Here is a 20,000-nt window from a genome sequence, read left to right as displayed (position 1 = left end):
ATATAGACTTGCCACAAGTATACAAGGAACGGTATAAACCGTATGTGAGGACGGTATGCTCAGGTTCACTCGATTCCTCCAAGAGTTTTCTCATCTTGGTGACATTTGCTGCATTGTCTGTCACAACACTTCCAATGTGACAACCAAATTCTTGTTCAGCCTTCTTGATCGAATTTTGTACAAGTTGTAGAAGATATTCAGCAGTGTGATTTTTCCCTGATGTGTCTATTGTGTCAACTAAATAAATCTGACCAGTGGATGTTGTTAGAGTGTCACATATTATGGGCTCATTATGGATATTAGACCACCCATCAATTGAAAGACATACAGTTTCATTATTCAAGTCATCTGCACACTTTTTATATTCCTTTTCATACACAAGATCCAAGTACTTATCAGCAATATCTTTTCTGGATGGAGGAATATAACCTGGCCTCAGGTTCTGAACCATCTTGAGAAACTGAGGATGCTGAACAAGACGAAATGGTGAATTTGTAGCAAATATAATTCTTGCAACTTCTTTGTCGACATTTTCCTTTTGAGAGGCTGAAGTTTTTATGATAAATCTGTCCAGAGATGTTGATGACTTTCTTTTAGATGAAAATGATTTAGCAGAAGCGGCGCCTGTGGAGGAGTCTGATAGTGACCTTTTTAATGGTGGAGTCAGGTTTGCAGATAATTCAAGTGGAACCGATGATGAAGGGATTGAAGCTGTTGATACAGATCCTGAAATGGAAACAGAAATTTTTAGCATATTGCATAATTTATAAATGAATAAATAAATGAATGAATACAGTGTGATTTAGGCTACTTTTGAGTACAGTAGTTATTTTTTTAGATAATGATCATATACACACAAGCCACTAAATTATTTGGAAATAATTAACAGGATATGAAATAGGTGGGCTTGGAATTCACCCCCACACAGGATTCAGTCCACTTTTAAATTCACTAAAAATAATGGGTTTGTTGGGCTGAGTTAGGCTAAATCCCTTTGAACTGAATCCCATGTGGGCTGAATTCCAATGGAACCTATGAAATATATTACACAATGTTGAATGTAATGAATAACAATCATCTAGGCCCCAAAGTTGAGTGGATACAGTATATAGTCATTACCGAAATTTAGAAGTAATGAAGTTGAAGTATCATATCTTTAGGTCTTCACATTTTTATTGCACATGCTCTCCATTGTTCACCTAATTTATATAGTTGCGTATGAAAAGGGAATGCACACAATATAATTAAAATTATTTACCTGGGTCATCAATTTCTTCTGTATGCTGTGGCTAACCATGGCATTTATCTCTGTGAGATTTTAATCTTGACACAATGTCCTGTAGTTCCTGGCTGTAGTCTTTGCAATTAGCTTGGTACCCTTTGCCAGAAGTTGTTGGTAGTTTTTCAAAATAATTCCAGATATTTTTTTCTGCCTGAAGGAACCACTCTGCCAGGTCCAGAAGACATCCTTCCTGGTTGATTCCAAAGCAGCAACTGACTCAGTGAGAAGCTGCTTACCTAGAACAAGTTTCAACAAGAATCTTGTTGAAACTTGTTGTGGGCTGCACAGTGATATATACTATATGTAGGCTTATACCGTTCTTTGTATACTTGTGGCAAGTCTATATAACACTGCTCCTTATATTGATATGCTAAAAATGTACTTTAGCAATCAGATCGCATATCAGATAGCAATCCCACGATATTTAAAATCTATAAAAAAAAAATCCATTTAAATCAAATAAATCTGCTTTAATAAAAAAATATATATATTTTTTAAAAAGAAAAAAAAAAGAAAAAGAAAAAAAAATCGCCAACCCTGGTGTCCACTAACCTCATACAATAATACCTGTTAAGTCCGGCTAAAATTGGCATTTCAAAGCATGACAGTGCCTTAAAAATAGTTTCTTATTTCACTATAAAAGTTTATATTAACTTATACTGCATTGAATAAGTCAATAGTTGATATATTTGTCCTATATACAATGTTAGGTTTCTAGTTTTGATATATTTGTCCAATATAAAATGTTAGGTTACAAAGAAAGCAATGGCCTCCACTAGCGGACCCAGGTATATGGGTGCGCACGTCCTGTGTAATGGTAGTCCTTGATACACACATACACACACACACACTTCAACGAACGGACGGCATAGACGACGTTCTGAAGAAAAAGTGAAATTTCGTGGATCCCAAAGCAAAGGAAGTACCTATTGTATTTGCAGGGTGGGGGGAAATTGCTCGTGGTGTAGGGAAAGTAAGGAAAAAGGAGAAGGGGAGGGATTACTGAGGGAAATGGAAGGAAATGAGGAAGGTGAGGATTTGGCCCAGGCAGGCAGACGAAATCTAAACAAACGAGGGCCGGACCAATTTAGCGATGATGAAATGTCTAACAAAAATGTAAAGATTAGAAGTATAGATAAGAGCAATACAGTAGAAGATGATGAGAATATTTTCCAGGGATTTAAAGAGGGTGGGGGGGACACAACCCCCCCCCCCCCGATTAACAAGACTAGAAGAGAAACTCGATAAGATGATCGAGCACTGGGAATTTAAGTTCGGTCACGTTAACAACATTGTGCAGGGAGTTGAAAAATTGGAAGAACTAGAGAAGGCGAACAAAAACTTAACTAAGGAAATTGAAGAATTAAAAAAAAAGTTAAAAGAGGTAAAAGAAGAGAATAAAGTCTTAAAGGAGAATAATAAGGAGAACAAGGAGGGTTGGAAAAAAATCCAAGAAAATAGCAAAGTTGCATTCACTGACATAATCAGACAGCAAATGAATGAACAAACTGAAGACTCAGTTATTAAAGTGATGAGACAGAAGGAGAATATAGTAAGAGGCTTAGCAGACAGAAAGAAATGTATAATTATATTAGGAATGGAAGAGAAACATAACCCAGATAGAACCACATGAATCAAAGAGGAAAATGAAAAAGTAAGAAATTTACTAGAATTAGTTCAGGAAGATGAACCAGAAATAATGAAACAAATCGAAGAGAAATTCAGGCTCGGGAAATATAGTACAGACAAGACCAGACCAATTAAGATTAAATTCAGGTCACAAACTACGGCTGAGAATATCTTATCCAAAACAGGGAAACTAGCAACAAGTGAACAATATAAAAAGGTATGGATAAAAAGGGAAATGAATAAAGAGGAAAGAGAGGAAGAAAAACAGAAAAGACTTCAAGCTAAGGAAAAAACGAGATAAGAACGGAGTCAGAAAAAGAGAGATTCTATTGGAGAGTAGTGAATATGAAACTAAAGAAAGTCGACATACAAGAGAAAAACAAAAGGGAAACAGAGAACACAATGGAAGTGGCAGAAAACTAAGAGTGTCTTACACAAATATAGATGGATTAATAACAGGATTGAATGAGCTGAATGATTATTTGAAGGAAAAAGAACCAGACATAATGGGAATTGTAGAAACAAAATTAAAAGGTCCACTACCACCCAACAGTGTAGGACATGATGCATATAATTATTGGATTAGAAACAGAGTGAAAAAGGAAGGGGGTGGAGTTATGTTCCTGACTAAGAAGGATATAAACGTGAAGTGTGTCACATATGGAAAGAATACAGTAGAGATGATAATGATGGAAGTAGAAGACAGAGATAAGAAGAGCAGAAAGTTTGTGATAAATTATGTGCCCCCAAAAACAGCCTCATGGGAAGAGAGTGAACATAAAATTATGTTAGAGGACACAAAGATAACATTAAACAAGATAATGGAAGAGGGAGGAAAAATAGTTATGATGGGCGACTTTAATTGCAAAGAAATCTGCTGGGAAGAGATGACAGTAAAGGGTGGAGACGGCTCATGGGGAAACGCTCTACTTGAGATGGTTACTGACCATACAATGACACAATGGATACAGGAGAACACTAGGTATAGAAATGAAGAAGAGCCATCGAGACTAGACCTAATAATTACATCCGAACCTAGAATAGTGGACAAAATTGAATATAAAACACCAATAAGTAAAAGTGACCACATATTGATTGAACTGGAACTTAATGAAGAAAAATTTATTAAAAGAAATGAACAATATAGAAAAGGAAGAATGATGTATGAAAAAACAAACTTTGATAAAATAAGAGAATTCTTTCAAAAGGAAAACTGGGAAGAAATATACAAAGAAGAAACAACAGTAGAAGAGAAATGGAATATTTTGAAAACAAAATTACAAAAAAGGAGTGGAAAAGTATGTCCCAAGACAAAAACAAGAAAAAGAATATGTAAAATGCTGGTACAACAAAAGTTGTAGGGAGTTAAAAGACAAAAGAGACAAAGCCTGGAACAGATGGAAAAAAGACAGAAGACCTGAAAAATGGAAAATATATACCTGTTATAGAAATGAATATGTACAAACGTGCAGAGAGGAAAAGAGAAAATATGAAAAAGATATCATAGAAAAGTGTAAAGATCAACCAAAACTATTCTACAGATTTGTAAACAATAAACTGAAAAACAAACAAGACTTGGAGAAATTAAGACAGGAGGGAGTTGAATACACTGAGGAAATGGAAATGGCGGAAATTATGAACAAACATTTTAAATCAGTGTTTACAAGGGAGAACATACAACCTGAAGAGAACGAATGGAAAGAGAAAGTCCCCCCTATGGAAGAAATATAAGTAACAAAGAATGAAATATTAACACACTTGAGTAATCTTGATGTCAGAAAATCGCATGGACCAGATGAAATAGCAAACTGGATACTGAAAGAATGCAGGAATGAACTGGCAGACAAAATACATAGCATACTAAATAGTTCCTTGAAAGAAGGAAAAGTTTCAGAAGATTGGAAAAAAGCAAATATAGTACCTATATATAAAGGAGGAAATAAAGAAGAACCTACCAACTATAGACCAGTCTCTCTAACAAGTACAATAGCAAAAATTTGTGAAAGAATTATCAAAAGTAGATGGGTAAAATATTTAGAAAAAAAACAAAGTGTTAAATCCAAGGCAATTTGGATTCAGACAAGGACGATCATGCATCACCAATTTAATATGTTTCTATTCAAGGCTAATAGATATAATACAAGAAAGAGATGGATGGGCGGACTGTGCATTTTTAGACCTAAAGAAAGCTTTTGACAAAGCACCACATAAGAAGTTGCTTAAGAAATTAGAAACTGAAGGAGGAATACAGGGTAAACTACTAAATTGGATGGAAGACTTTTTGCAAGAAAGAAAAATGAGAGTAGTGATAAGAAACCAGCACTCAAAATGGGATGAAGTAATAAGCGGTGTTCCGCAGGGAACAGTTCTGGCCACAATAATGTTTGCTATATATGGATGCAGGAATTGAAAACTATATGAGCTTCTTTGCAGATGATGCAAAACTACTGAAAAGAGTGAAAACTGAATTAGATTGTGAATCACTACAGAGAGATCTAAATAAAGTACAGGAATGGAGTAGGAAGTGGGAGATGGAGTTCAATACAAAAAAGTGTAGTATAATGGAATTTGGAAAAAGCAAAAACAGAATAACAGGAGCATATAAATTGGGAGAAGAAGGAATAAAAAAAGTAGAAAATGAGAAGGACCTGGGAGTCATTGTTATGAATAATATGTCACCTGAGAAACATATAAATAAGATTTTTGGAGAAACTTATAATTTAATAAGAACAAGCAAAGTTGCATTTACATACCTGGATGAAGAAATGTTGAAGAAAATCCTAATCACCCTGATAAGACCAAGATTGGAATATACAGCAACGATATGGTCACCAAGTACAAAAAAATGTATAAAAAAACTTGAAAGAATACAAAGAGCAATTACAAAATTGGCACCAACACTCTCAAAACTATCATATGAAGAGAGACTAGAAAAACTTGAACTACAGACACTAGAGCAAAGAAGAGAGAGAGGAGATTTGATAGCTATTTACAGAATCATGAAAGGCATAGAAATTACTGATAGAGAGAATCTGATAAAATGGGATGACAGAAATACAAGAGGACACGGAAAGAAAATAAAAAAAGACAGCTATAGAAGATATTTGAAAAAGAACAGCTTTCCTCACAGAGTAATAGACAGTTGGAACAAGTTAGATGAGAAAGTGGTGTGTGCAAAAACAATACATGAATTTAAAAATAGTTTAGATAAAATGAGATATGAAGACGGGACCCCACGAGCATAGCTCCCCTTCCCATAAAATACAACTAGGTAAATACATATATATATACCTATATATGTATATCTACATAGATTAAAATGGTAAGTGCACGGTGGAACATACAAAATGAGATGATGACTCAACTCAGGCCCACAACCATACAGCAAACATCAACAACACTGAGTCCACAAAAGTCACACTCATGAGGAATCTATTAGTTATGCTAAAAGAAAACTTCCGACAGATAAAATAAATGTGAGATACAACAAGAGTTGGCAAATTAGATGAAACGTGAATAATGACACCATAATGCACAACATAAAGGCTGCCTGGCTCCATCAATACCTAGGTCAAATACGGACACATGAAGCCATTGAGTTAGTATGGTGATTCACAAGATACGTCTAATAAAATTAAAGCCATCTCTGGATAGGCCCCTATATGTTACTAAAACATCCTTGTTAGGACTGTTTCACAATTGAGTAAGGGTGAGTCAAGAGGAGGCAAAAATGAAAGAAATAATACAATGAACTGTATAATTCTATTTACAAACAACTGAACTTACAACTTTACAATGAAATATACATTTAATTATAAGAACATAGGTCTGGCTAGGGATCCAAACAGGTACTTAACTAGACCTGGAAAGGCCTTTCTGACTTTCCTGGGCACCAGTCAGGTCCACTGTCACCCAACTCCTTATGTATATGCTTTGTACTGAACATACTAATGTAATGTCTGTATACATGCATAACAGTATACTGTAATAGATAAGGTGTGAAACACACCTTGTGAGATATATACTTCGAAGAGAAATCCATTAATTCTGAGTACACATTAATAGACAGGGTTCCAGCAAATAAGAAACTGAGGAATGTTGCATGAGGAATGATTGAATCAACCTATGGGGGATCAAGACAAGATGACACATCTGGTGTCAAGACATTTGGTGACAAAATAGCATGTTTAGAGTAAAAGACATTAATATTCATATTTCACTGTCCCTTCACAGTGAAAATCAGGCTAAATAAGTGATCTTTATCAAGTGAATTTTATTTGTTCACATTTTAATTGAATGTAGGGTGACTGTGCCATGGGCCACAAGACAAAATATGAAAGCAAAAAAATAAATAGATAAATGAAATAAAATCTTGGATGTAATAAATTCTCAGATAGTGAAAAAAAATCACTCTATTGATCTGTCTACCTATTTATGTAACAATAGGCTTCTTCCTCTCTCATAAGGGAGGTAACTAGCCAAGTCACGTATCAATGCCCACCCATTTGATCTTTTCATTGGTAAATGTCATCCCTGTCCTCTGCCCACTGTCTGGGTCAGAAACAATGCATCAAAACACAACACATGCACAGTAGGGCCAGCTGCTCCATTTACATGTTATCCATACTTATTTTGGTTTACGAATGGATAGGTTTGCTATCCGAGGTTTCACCATATTTATTAATTTACTCCCATGACCTCATGATGTCCTCCCGTCCCAAACCAAGAGATCCTCTATGTCAGTTTTGTCCACCACAATAAGTGATCTGAGCACCACCTCTTTCTCTACATTCTTTTAGTGATAGTAGCTCTAGTGCTCCTAGTCTCTCACATGATTTATCTGCAAAGCTGGGGACTATTTTGGTCACTGCTATTAGTATTTTCTCAATTTTGTTATGTCCTCTTTTGCATGGAGACCACACAACATTTGTATATTCCAAACTAGGGCAGATTAAGCAATCTGGTATGTTTGTCAGGTAACAGGTTATGTCTTATCAGTATTCCCAGATCTTTTCCTTCTTTTGTCTTTGTAATCTTAAAATATTATCGGGGGGTCTCCTGTCGGCATGCTTTGCCTTTGTGGTCCTTTGTGGTCCTTTGGCCTTATTATCTTCTCTTTTTCTGCATGAAGGGATGGAGAGGGGGGTCGCTGATTAAATGAAGTGGCTTTGTTGTGGATGTGCTGTGTCTTGCTGCATTGCTTCTGACCCAGTGCAGTGAGCGAGATGCAAGGATGACCCATCATCCAGGAGGAGCCAAGAAAAGAGGGAAGGAGTGGTGTATATGGGGATGAAATATATATGGGGATGAAATGGGTGGGAGTGGATTTATGTGTTCAAGTTTGGCTACCTCCCTTGTAAAGGAAAAAAGCCCAAGGTGTATGTATGTATGTCTTTGTAATGATTTCTCTTCCCCTTGAATAAATCAAGGGACCAATGACTGGAACCCCCATGCAATGGTCCTGCAAGATGGACAACAAAGCTATTTTCAATACCTGTCAACCCCCTCACATACATTACAAGGTACAGCCCTGAATGGTTGACACTCAATTTCTGGACTAGGCCCAAAATATCTCTTTTTAAACTTCATCTGTATTTCTTACACATTTTCACAAATGGGGAACTCCTGTCCACCTACCACTTTCAATCAGCAACATAGAAGTCCCACACTAATACAACATAAACAACAATCCAAATTTTCTTTTTGGGAAATATGTGTACCATTGTCAGCCACTGTGGGGTTGCAGGTTCTCCACTTAGTATAACTTGAGCTAACAATTGATTTTAAAAAATTGTCTTTTTGAGCTATTTCCCCATTTCCATTACATTTTCTGGCACTGAAGTTAATTTTCTATCCCTGGGTCTGTTTCTACCTCACCATCTAATAAGAAGAGGGTTGCTTTTGTCAGCTTTCCATCATGAAAAAGTGGGTGAACAACCTCATAGAAGTTAACAGATCTTGGGTCTGGTCTAGAGACTAGATGCCAATTTCTCTAGATGAAGGTGTCTGTTTTTGAAGATGAGCAAAAGGGAAAAGATTTTCACATGGTTAAAGCAGGAAGAAATTACAAGAATCTGTGAGATGGAAGTAAAAGGAGTAACTTGGAAAAAAATTAACCAAGTTATTATACATATTATCCATAATGTAGGGTATAGATATAAAAGATATATACATTGATCACAAAGACTTTAATGATTTCTGCACATGTGTGACTGTAGAAAAATCTCAAACTTATAAATATATACAACCAAAAAAAGGGCCAATGGCCATAAATATTTGTACACATATAGCAATGACCTTTGTTAAGATAATGATAAATATATCTGCAGACAATTATTGTACCTGATTAGACCCTTAAACACCCAAACACCTTGTCCAAGTCCATACACATATATACTGTATATAAATTCAAATAAATATTTGTTTGCTTATGTGCATTCCCTTAAAGTATATTTATTTTTATATCACAGAAACACTATTTTGTATATACATAAACATACCAAGTGCTCTTTCTCCCTTAGCCAATTCAAAGTACAAACTTACATCATATATTCACCTACCCCTCCCATCTCAGCATCTCTGAGATGAAGGACTGCCCTATTACCTGCCATACTGCTTGGGCTGAAAGTAATGCAGCAAGGCACAGTTTTCCATACCAGGGCCCAACAGCTGGAGCTAGTTTACCTCATCTGCTTCATTATATGGGAACCCCCTACCCTCATCCATTCTGTATAAATCATAAACATCTCTAGGCATTGTCAACCCGTTATTCATTCACAATCTCCCTCCATTCACTCCTATCTTTTGCACTCTCTCTTTCCTACTCAACAGACTACAGCACTCTTCAATCTATCTCATTCATTGTCTCCCTCTCAACCTCATTCTCTCCTCTTCTGTTTTTCTCAATTATTCTTTCCATATGTCAAAACTATCCCAGCACTCTATTCTTCCCTTATTTATTCTTTCCATATGTCAAAACTATCACAGCACTCTATTCTTTCCTCAATCATTCTTTCCATATGTCAAAACTATCACAGCACTATTCTTTCCTCTATTATTCTTCCCATATGTCAAACTATCACAGCACTCTTCTATCATATCCACCAGTTCCTTTATCATCCCCATTCTCTGTCTCACCTTCACATTTCTCACTGCATCCATTCTTGTTACACCTATTACATTTCTCAAACAAATCTTCAAAAACACGATCTCTTCCTCTCCATCCGTTTTATATTCCAAGTCTCGTATTCCATACAGTATCATGAATACAATTATTCCTTCATAGAACCTCTTTGCATTCATCTCCAAATACCTATTTCTTATAATACTACTTATTCCACCAATACATTTACTCAATTCCTTTACCTTATAGGTATCCTCCACATCTTTTCCTATTTACTGCTATGTACCATAATCCCACATACATAAAACTCTTCACTTCCTGAAGCGTCTCAACCTCTGCAACCATCCTCATTTTTTCAATATTATATCACTTTATTCTGCCCATCATTCACTCATAACTTTCTTCTCTCATAGACATTTCAAAACCCAGTCACTAACTGTGTCAGCCTCTCTTGAGAACCAACCACACAATGACCTTCTATCTTCATCCACAAATTCTAAATCTATGGCTAGCACTCTTTGCATTTACCAACCACCTTATCCACACTATCTACATGAAGTATTTCACAAAATGCCATAAATGAGAGAGAACTATTCCCACTATTCCACTTCTATGGAACCAATGACAGGTACCTGTAAATGGTGGTTCTGCAAAATGTCTTCCAAACCTGTTAACACCCTCATCTCCATCTGGAGGCTGCACCTGGTATATAGACTGGCCCTTAGATCTCTCTCTATCAATTGTGTTTCCTCTACCTTTTCACAATAGGCAAACCAACAATGATCAACTACTCCCTCTCTACTACTATAAGTCATTGACATAGAAACTGTTCCACACTACTGAAACACAAGACACCTGTTCAAAGTTTCTTCCTAGAGAGATCTGAGAGGGCACCAGAACCATCATCAGCCACTGTGAGGCCACAGGTTTCCAGTCAGCCAAAATGAAGGCAGCAATTATTATCATTATATCAACTCTAAAGTTCATTTATCATCATTATTCCACCTCTAAAATTCATTTATCTCAAATTCAATTTGTCACAAATACCTAGTTAACTAAAAACACTACTCTGCACTAGTAAATGGCATAATTGATATATAAATCCTTATCACTCATATGCTGGGGAGCAATTATGTATTAAAAATATCTATTATATGGAAGGTAACAGTACAATATCAATTTTTTCTCAATCAAGATGTACCCTTTTCTACCACTACAATGTTATAAAAATGAAGTTTCACTCATTTCCTTGAAATCTATGCATGACACTATTAATCTAACTATATTTCCCTCTTTTAGATGCTTCTTTATATGTTCAGTACTCTTTTTTAAAGAAAAGGCAAAAGATATGTATTTAAGAAACGCCCTTCATCCTTTCTTCCTGCCAATATTCCTTCATCTTAAACAAACTGTAACATCTTAAACTAAATTTATCATAAGTTCTTTAACTGATATTCTTTGTGTTCCATACTCCTGACAGGATAGTCTTAAAATTCATACAAAATCACAACTAGAATTCCACACCTATTCACATACCCTCTACCATTCTTGCTAGAATACTTCATAATACTGCTTGATAAAAAAATTAAAATAATGTAATTTTTAAGCTGAAAGAATAAGACAATCTAATGCCAGTGATCATGCACAGCAATAAAGGATATGGAATGCTTGGGACTCCTGTCACCTTCCTTTGACCTCCCTTTGAGCTTGAATGTGTTCTCTCCTGTCAATGACTTAAAAAGGATTACTACCAAGACTTGCTAAATATTTGGCAATACATAACCAATATGGCTTCTTAAAACTCAGCAATATTCTTTACACATCTATACATATAATGTAAAATTAAATGAAGATTTTTTTTCTCGATTACAGTACTTTTCCCTATGAAAGGGGATCTCAACCCATCCTTCAATAGTGGGTTATCTGGTCTCCAAAACCAAAAAGAGTGAGGGTGGGTCAAATTTCCTTGCACCACTAAAATCTAACAATTTCCCAGAAATATCAAATACCTAGAGTACCATTTATTTACCTTTTAAAACTGCACTTTTTTATTATGTGCCCCTTCCTACTTGAGCAATTACAGTTTAACATGAATGAATTATACATATGAATCTATATGGAATATTGATCCACTATGGATTAAACATTTGCCCTTTAATATTCAACATGTATGTAAATGGTGGATGGGGACAAAGTAAATCATCAAAACTGGAATTTAGAGTAAGATTGACATAACTTGCCAAATCTATTTGGAGTCTTTCTTTCATTGCATCCAGAGCAAATACTTTTCTTAGTGGCGGTAAGGTTATAGTATCTGCATAGCCTGTACTGGGAACTGGTGATAAAGTGTCTGGTGATGTGTGAACATATTTAGAACTGGATACACTTGCATGAAGAGCAGAGTTTTCCATTCCTGACATATTGCCTTCTCCTCGTTCTGCAACTTCACTTAAACTGGAAAATCTGGGTCCTGCTTCTTTCTTTAAGGTAGTGGTACCTTCATCTACACTGTTCCCATGTAGGCCTACTGTTCCTTGGCTCTCTTTGGCAACCTTTTCAACCAGCTCTTCCTTTGGCGAGATTATCGAGTCACTTTCCACTTTATTTTTTTCAGCCAAGGTTACTTCTTTGCTTGTCATCATAATTACATCTTTGTTCGTCATCATGGTTGGTTCTTTGTCTGTCACCATACCTCCACTTGGCTCATTAACACTGACAGGAACCTTCTCAGAATGTATAGGTTCACTCGTTGACTTCTGATCAACCACATTTGTCTGAGTTATTTCTGCTAATGTTTCTTCACTTACGCTGACTGTTACAGTAGTAGTGTCTGACACATTATCAAGAATTCTGTTTGAATCTTCACAATCCTTATTATCTGATTTCTCGTCTTCTGAATCGGATATTTCAACTTCACCAGAATCACCTGAACTTGTGAGAGTATCTTCTGTTTCCCCTGTTTCTACGCTTAATTTGCCACTCTGTACTGGTTCTTCCTCACCACTACTTTTGTTATTCTTGTCATTGTCTTTTACAGATGTTGAGACAGGTTTTCCTTTATGCCTTGGCCAATGTGCTGATGGATCTAAAAGTATTGATACTCTATCTTCAGTGGATAGAGGCACAAGGTCCTTATGGGCAGTGCAGCAGCTCAGTGCACTAGGGTCAATCGGGTGGGCTTCTGCAATAAAGAAAAATGAGGCATGATGTATATGTCACTCAAATAATCCCTCTTGCAGAGTACCTATAACCCTAAGGTAACCAGCAATAGCCTTCTGATGTATAGACAAATTTGCAATGTGACTTAACAAACCAATTACAATGCTTAAAAATAATTAAAAAGTCAGAACATTAAATAGATAGATCTGGGCCTGAAACAAAATGTCCTGCAAGGTATCTACAAATGGTAAAAATGTTTCCTAAAAGGCTTTTCATATATACATATATACATACATACATATACTAAAGGCTTTTTCAAAATCAAACATGTTTAAGCCCTAATGATATCCTAATTAATGAATAAATAAATACAAGTCCAAACACAAAAGAATAGAATATATAACTATCAACCTGTATTAAAGATGTAGCCTCCAGCTTCAAGTACACACTCTTGTTTGTCGACTGTATGTAGCGTTCCATAGGCACCAGTATTATGTAGCCAATGGTGAGGATCAAATAACAAATACAGATATTTTGTGGTCTCAGCCAAGAAGAAACTTTCCATCCTATCCTCAAGAGTGTGGTCATTGACGTTCTTAACCTGGAAAGAAAAATTGTAACCAAAAATATATATAAGCTTATTCATACACGAGTAGTTACTGACTTACAACCTATGTAACTCAAGATCACTTGCACTTACAACCACCCTGACTGTGTAATTATTCATACAGTAGGCAGTATAAAACCGAGTTGAAAAGTGTTTGAATTTAGTCCATTTGGCACAGTAGTCAAACAGGTTGATAGACTTAAAGATACAAAATTCCTGTTTCCAGACAAAAAAATTCTGAGTGTTAAAAGAGTGTAAATTTGGAATCTATGTCCAATTAATGGAAATATTTAATACATTGGTAGACATAAGTTTTGTGCCTATTTCTTGGAGGCAGGCAAACGTTGCTCCTGTTTTCAAAAAGGGTGACAAATTGTCTATGTACAACAACAGTTCCAACTTAACCTATATCTTTGATTTCCAATTATCATATTTAGATTTGAACTCCTGTATTGATTGAGCTTAGACTATATCACCTTCTAAGCTATGTGGAATAGTGTAGTAACACACATAACTAGAAGAGAAAGAGGCAACCTACTGACCATCTACAGAATCATGAAAGGCACAGAAGTCCTTGATAGAGGACTTGAAAAAAAAAAAAAGATACCTGAAAAAAAAAAAAGTTTTCCACACAGAGTGGTGGATATCTGGAACAAACTGGACAAAACAATAGTGTGTGCAAAAACCATACACGAATTTAAGAGCAAACTAGACACTGTGATATACAAAGATGGAACACCACAAGCATAGCTCCCATTCCCATAAGATACAACTAGGTAAATATATACACAAGCATCTCCTGCAGAGTCCTGTTCATAGCTCTTGCTAACTTCCACTTCTAAGACTTAAAATGTCAACAGAGAGGAAGAGTGTTACTTCTACTGACAGACCATCCAAGAAGGAGAAGAAGGCTACTAATCTAGAGCTACATACATACATACATATACCAAGGCTTTTTCCCCCTTCCAAGGGAGGTAGCCAAAAAGGGAAAGGCATAAAAACACTCCCACCCATTTCATCCCTAAATACACTCCACACCCCTCCCACCCTTCCTCTCATCTGAGCACCTCCTGGATGACGGGTCATCCCTGAACCCTGCCCACCGACCTGGGTCAGAAGCAGTGTCGCAAGACACAGTACATCCACAGCAAGGCCGCTTCATTTAATCGGCGACCCCCCCTCTCCGTCCCCCTTTGCATATAAGGCGAGGACGGGGAGAAATCCCTTCGGGCTGCGTCAAAATTTACTCACACCTACTACCCCACCCCCCCGCCCATTCCTCCTCATGCAGTCACAACATCATCCATATACAACCATTCTCCACTCACCTCTGTCTTCCGTCCTCTCCCTTCCTTCCTCAACAGACATTCCCCTCTTCCCCAAAGCCCCCTTCACCCCATCCATCCACCTCATCCTAGGACGTCCCCTCATGTTCACTCCCTCCACATCTGCCTTCCATACCTCTTTTACTAGTCTTTCTTCACTCATTCTTTCCATGTGTCCAAACCATCCTAATATTCTTTCATCAACCCTATCTCCCAAATCCTTTTTCACCCCTGTTCTCCTCCTCACCTCCTCATTTCTCACTCTATCCAGCCTAGTAACCCCCACCATACTTCTCAGACACCTCATCTCAAACACATTCAAACTCCTTCTCTCTTCTTCTCTTATGTTCCACGTTTCTGCCCCATACAGTGCTGTTGGCACAATCACTCCTTCATACAGTCTCCTCTTCGCATCCATTCCCAAATGTCTATTCCTCATTACACTCTTTAAACCACCAAGGCATTTACTCGCTTCTCTCAATATACATTCTACCTCCACCTTCACTCCACCTTTTCCTGCTACACTTGAACCCAAGTATCTAAAACTATCCACTTCCTCCAGTCGCTCTCCCTTAATGTTCACTTCCAGTCTACTGCCAGTCTAGAGCTGAAGATGAAAATCTTTGAGTTGCAGAGGAAGAATGGAGGAAGGAAGAAGTTCCTGTAAAAAGTTCACTACAAGTAGATTGGCAAAAGCTTTTTCCCTACTCAACAAAGCTCTACCTTTGAAAACATGGTGAAATTTATGAATTACAAAAAGCTCACACTAATTTAAGCTTGCTTTTCAAAGAACTATTTTGCATGACTACACATGATGACAACCCCAATGACATGGACTGGAAAGTCTACATATATCAAATATAACAGTCCATTTTTATGCCTGATATATCATGTGTTTTCTTGCCAATAGCAAGTTGAATGCTGAACATTCCAGTTGATTTGTTCTGGTGTTGTGGGTGGGTTTTTTTTTTTTTTTTTTTTTTTTTTGCCACTATTCTCTGGCTATCTAAAGACATTTTGAACTCTAAACTGACAGCTATACATTTTGCATTAATGAATCATTCCTCCATATAAAGAAATAACTCTTTTGCTCAATAAGTTTGTATTCCACAACTAACACCACAGTTGGACGAAAGAAAGAGTTGAGTAAGCAAAACTATATATTTCAATTGAGCACTGTACGGGGCAGAAACATGGAACATAAAAGAGGAAGAGAGGAGTTTGAATGTGTTTGAGATGAGGTGTCTGAGAAGTATGATGGGAGTTACTAGGCTGGATAGAGTGAGAAATGAGGAGGTGAGGAGGAGAACAGGGGTGGTAAGGGAGTTGGGAGATAGGGTGGATGAAAAAGTATTAGGATGGTTTGGACACATGGAAAGAATGAGTGAAGAAAGACTAGTAAAAGAGGTATGGAAGGCAGATGTGGGGGGAGTGAGCATGAGGGGTCGACCTAGGATGAGATGGATGGATGGGGTGAAAGGGGCTTTGGGGAAGAGAGGAATATCTGTTGAGGAAGGACAGGAGAGGAAAGAAGACAGGGGTGAATGGAGAATGATTGTATTTGGATGCTGTGATGCATGAGGTGGAATGGGGGGTGCGGTAGTATATATGAGAAAAATGTGACGCAGCCTGGAGGGATTTCTCCCCGTCTTCTCCTTTTCTGCATGAGGGGATGGAGAGGGGGAGTTGCTAATTTAATGAAGTGGCCTTGCTGTGGATGTGCTGTGTCTTGCAACACTGCCTCTGACCCAGGGCAGTGGACAAGATGCAGGGATGACCCGTCATCCAGGAGGTGCCAAGATAAGAGGGAGGGTAGAGGGTGGAGGGGAGTGGAGTGTATTAGGGATGGAATGGGTGGGAATGGCCTTTATGCCTTTTTCTTTTTGGCTACCTCCCTTGTAAGGGGGAAAAAGCCTTTGGTATATGTACGTATGTATGCTAACTGCAATCCTACTGAAGAGAATTGCAGTTAGCAATCAAAATATATAGTTTCGCTTATTCAGCTCTTTCGTCAGACTGTGGTGTTAGTTGTGATTTACAAATATGTTACTACATTTCTCACCAGTGAATTTTGTACTCATTTGGAGGGTGCCCAGGAAAAAAAAAAAGTACTCTTTGTATGCTTTTCAAAATTATGAAAAGAAAAAGTGATGGCCCCTTAAAGACCATCTATGAGCAATTTCTTGGGAATACATCCATTACAAAGGTAAAAGAAAAGAAACATTTGGGAATCATGATTAAAGACAAGCTGTTAACAGACTCATGAATAAGATTGTGGGAAAGATGTATGGACTGTTGCAGGACATTAAGATAACGGAAAAACTTACAGAAACCCTAATCCATCCAAGACTGAAATATATATCAGTTGTATGGTCCTCACACAGTGAAAGTTATAACCAAGATCAAAAGAATACACAAGGTAGCACCCAAACTGGTTTCTTGCCTGACAGATAAACCATATAAAAAGAAACTAAAAGCACTGGATCTACCAGCACTGAGAGATCAAAGAGGTTACATGATTAAAGTATTCAGGTCACTAAAGGACCTACCACCTGTGCCACACAATACATGCACACAAAAACACATTCACACTTGTACCACAAAACAAGCTCTCCAACACAAATCACAAAACTCAATACTCCAACAACCCCTAGACATCAGTCCCACAGAAAAATCCTTCTCAAGGTAAGTAAGAACCATACTGGCATGCTTGTGTTCAGGACATGACACAATATTAAAATAGTGTCATGTCCTTGCCTGCTTTTGCTATGTCTTCTACTACCATTTGTGATCTTGGTTTTACCTTTAGAGATTGATTTCTTCCTTTAGAATATTGTCCCATTCTATACAGTTCTATATCTTTCTCTACTTCCTGGTCATTATCTTGTATTTTTTTTTAGAATTGTTATTGCTATTTATTTTTCTGCTTTTTTTCTCATGTTACCTCACCAGACCATGTTTTTCCTTTAATCCATATACCACAATACACTTTTTCCTATCCACTGTCTCTCTGACCCAATTTGCTTTTTCTTTGATTACTTGAATAATTTTGTCCTTTGCCTTTTCCTGCATCTATTGCTGTAGTATTTCTTTAAAATCAATTTCTTCATTTTCTCTATTTTCATTCCATTTCTTAATCTTCTGCAAATTTTCCTCACCTAAGTTTTCTTTAATTCTTTCAGACATTGTTTGTATTTTTTTTTTCATTTACCTCTTTTTTTAAGTTCTCACTATTGGTAGTATCACTGATTTTCATATTTTCATTGTCCCATTTAACCTCCATTAGATCTTTTTTTAATCCTTTTAGCTCATTATTTAGTTCAGAATTTATTTTCTTTAGTTCACATATCTTCTTATTAGCTTCAAAAAGGCCTTTCATTAGATTTACAATCTCTTTCCTTAGTTCTATGAATTCTTTCTCCCACAATTTACTACTAATACACATCTCCCTTTCCATGTCTAAGATTCGACTCAAATTTCGTATTTCGTACTTACCATAACCAGAAAAAGTCTTTGTTATACAGTTGAAAAATCCTATGTGTTTCAAGGCCTCTGTTTACATTTAATTTCAGCACAGCGTCTCCAGAGGGCTCTGTATTTGGGTCGACATTCGGCTCAAAATCATTGTTTTTATTTTCTTGCACTTTCACTCATTACATCAATTTAACACTGCAGATAAATCATTTTGGGTAACCACAAGTGCTCCCCCTCCCATTCAATACAAACCAGGCTTCTTGTTTTCTTTGCACTACTGAGAGTTTTTGTCTTGTTTGGCAGCCTTTGGAGCTCTAGTTTAGCGGTGCTGACAGCTCAGAAGCTCGTAAGTGTGTGCATGTGTGTACATATATAACATCTCATCTTTTAAACTTACTGTTGCATAGCCACATGGTGTTTTGGCTGAATGCTGAATACTTCTCAGTATTGATACTCCCATCTCTAAAAGAGAGGGGTCTTGTGTAGCTCTGTAGACATACATCAAGGACTCAATTAACTCTGGCCGTAGAGGATAACCCTGACGATTGTTTGCTGCTTCACCCTGAAAAAAGTTTATATATGATTTAATGTGCAAGCACATAGAGTAATATATAAAGACCTTGATTCTTCCCTTACAAGGAGGGTGGCTAAGTGAAAGCATAATTTCTGTTGACCACGTCAGATAAAAATATGAAAAAAAAGGAGGTCCCTAGTTCCGTTGTTTCCCCCAATTACTGTAGCTGCCTTTTTTGATGCAGAGGAATATGTTGACAATATTCTTGTCCCATACTATAGGATGCAAAGGTAAAAATGATGAGGTGAATTCTTTGGGGTGGTGGAAAAATTGAAGGAGAAACTGAAGTTATAGAGGTACAACACAGACAATAGTCCAATAATTCTTCCCAATATGTTCTGTAGGAGGGACCTAAGACCACTGCTGACCACTACTGAGATGCAGGTTTCCTACTGGTGAAACTCAAGGTTACCTATCTATCTAGATACCAAGATATTTCTTCCTCCTTATAATGGAGGTAACAAGAACATCCCACTCCCATCTGTCACCCCTTTGTTTCCCTTTTATCTTTACTCCTTGTGGACAAAGGAGAATTCCTGCCCCCCCCCCATGCCCAACTCATAAGTAATGCAGCAAGACATAACACATCCACAAGGTCCAACAGCCTAAGCTGGTTTACCCCTACTGCTTCATCTACATGGACACAGGGCCCCGACATGGGTAAGTGCCACCCCCTACACACCACCACTACCACCACCTTCCACATCTGATGGTCACTAGCATGATTCACATGTAACATTCATCCACAAAACAATGTTTATACATACATCATTCATACACACAACTCATGATAAATAAATCATGCATTAAAAGTACATTAGGAGGAA

The 20,000-nt window shown here is 37.1% G+C and overlaps 2 protein-coding genes across 6 annotated transcripts in view; both read right to left on the bottom strand.

The window, feature by feature from the left end:
• Window positions 1-7,968, bottom strand: part of LOC143032458 (uncharacterized) — a 20,180-nt gene extending 12,212 nt beyond the window's left edge. Inside the window, exon 1 of the mRNA XM_076197272.1 lies at window positions 7,743-7,968. The gene's annotated coding sequence lies outside the window, so the exon portion shown is untranslated. The remainder of the gene's footprint in view (window positions 1-7,742) is intronic.
• Window positions 7,969-9,919: 1,951 nt separating this feature from the next.
• LOC143032457 (ER degradation-enhancing alpha-mannosidase-like protein 2) overlaps window positions 9,920-20,000 on the bottom strand; it is a 43,812-nt gene continuing 33,731 nt past the window's right edge. For all 5 annotated transcript variants that reach the window (XM_076197268.1, XM_076197267.1, XM_076197266.1 and 2 more), the window contains 3 exons: window positions 18,997-19,161; window positions 13,605-13,794; window positions 9,920-13,215 (listed from right to left, as the gene is read on the bottom strand). In XM_076197268.1, the coding sequence (XP_076053383.1) occupies window positions 12,167-13,215; window positions 13,605-13,794; window positions 18,997-19,161 (1,404 nt within the window). In that variant the 3' untranslated portion in view covers window positions 9,920-12,166. The remainder of the gene's footprint in view (window positions 13,216-13,604; window positions 13,795-18,996; window positions 19,162-20,000) is intronic.

The sequence above is a fragment of the Oratosquilla oratoria genome, chromosome 13, assembly GCF_046742065.1.
Source record: "Oratosquilla oratoria isolate Oo_2021 chromosome 13, ASM4674206v1, whole genome shotgun sequence".
In the NCBI taxonomy this organism is placed as follows: Eukaryota; Metazoa; Arthropoda; class Malacostraca; order Stomatopoda; family Squillidae; genus Oratosquilla; species Oratosquilla oratoria.
Note: the sequence above shows the minus strand (reverse complement) of the source record. Positions and strands in the feature narration are given on the sequence as shown.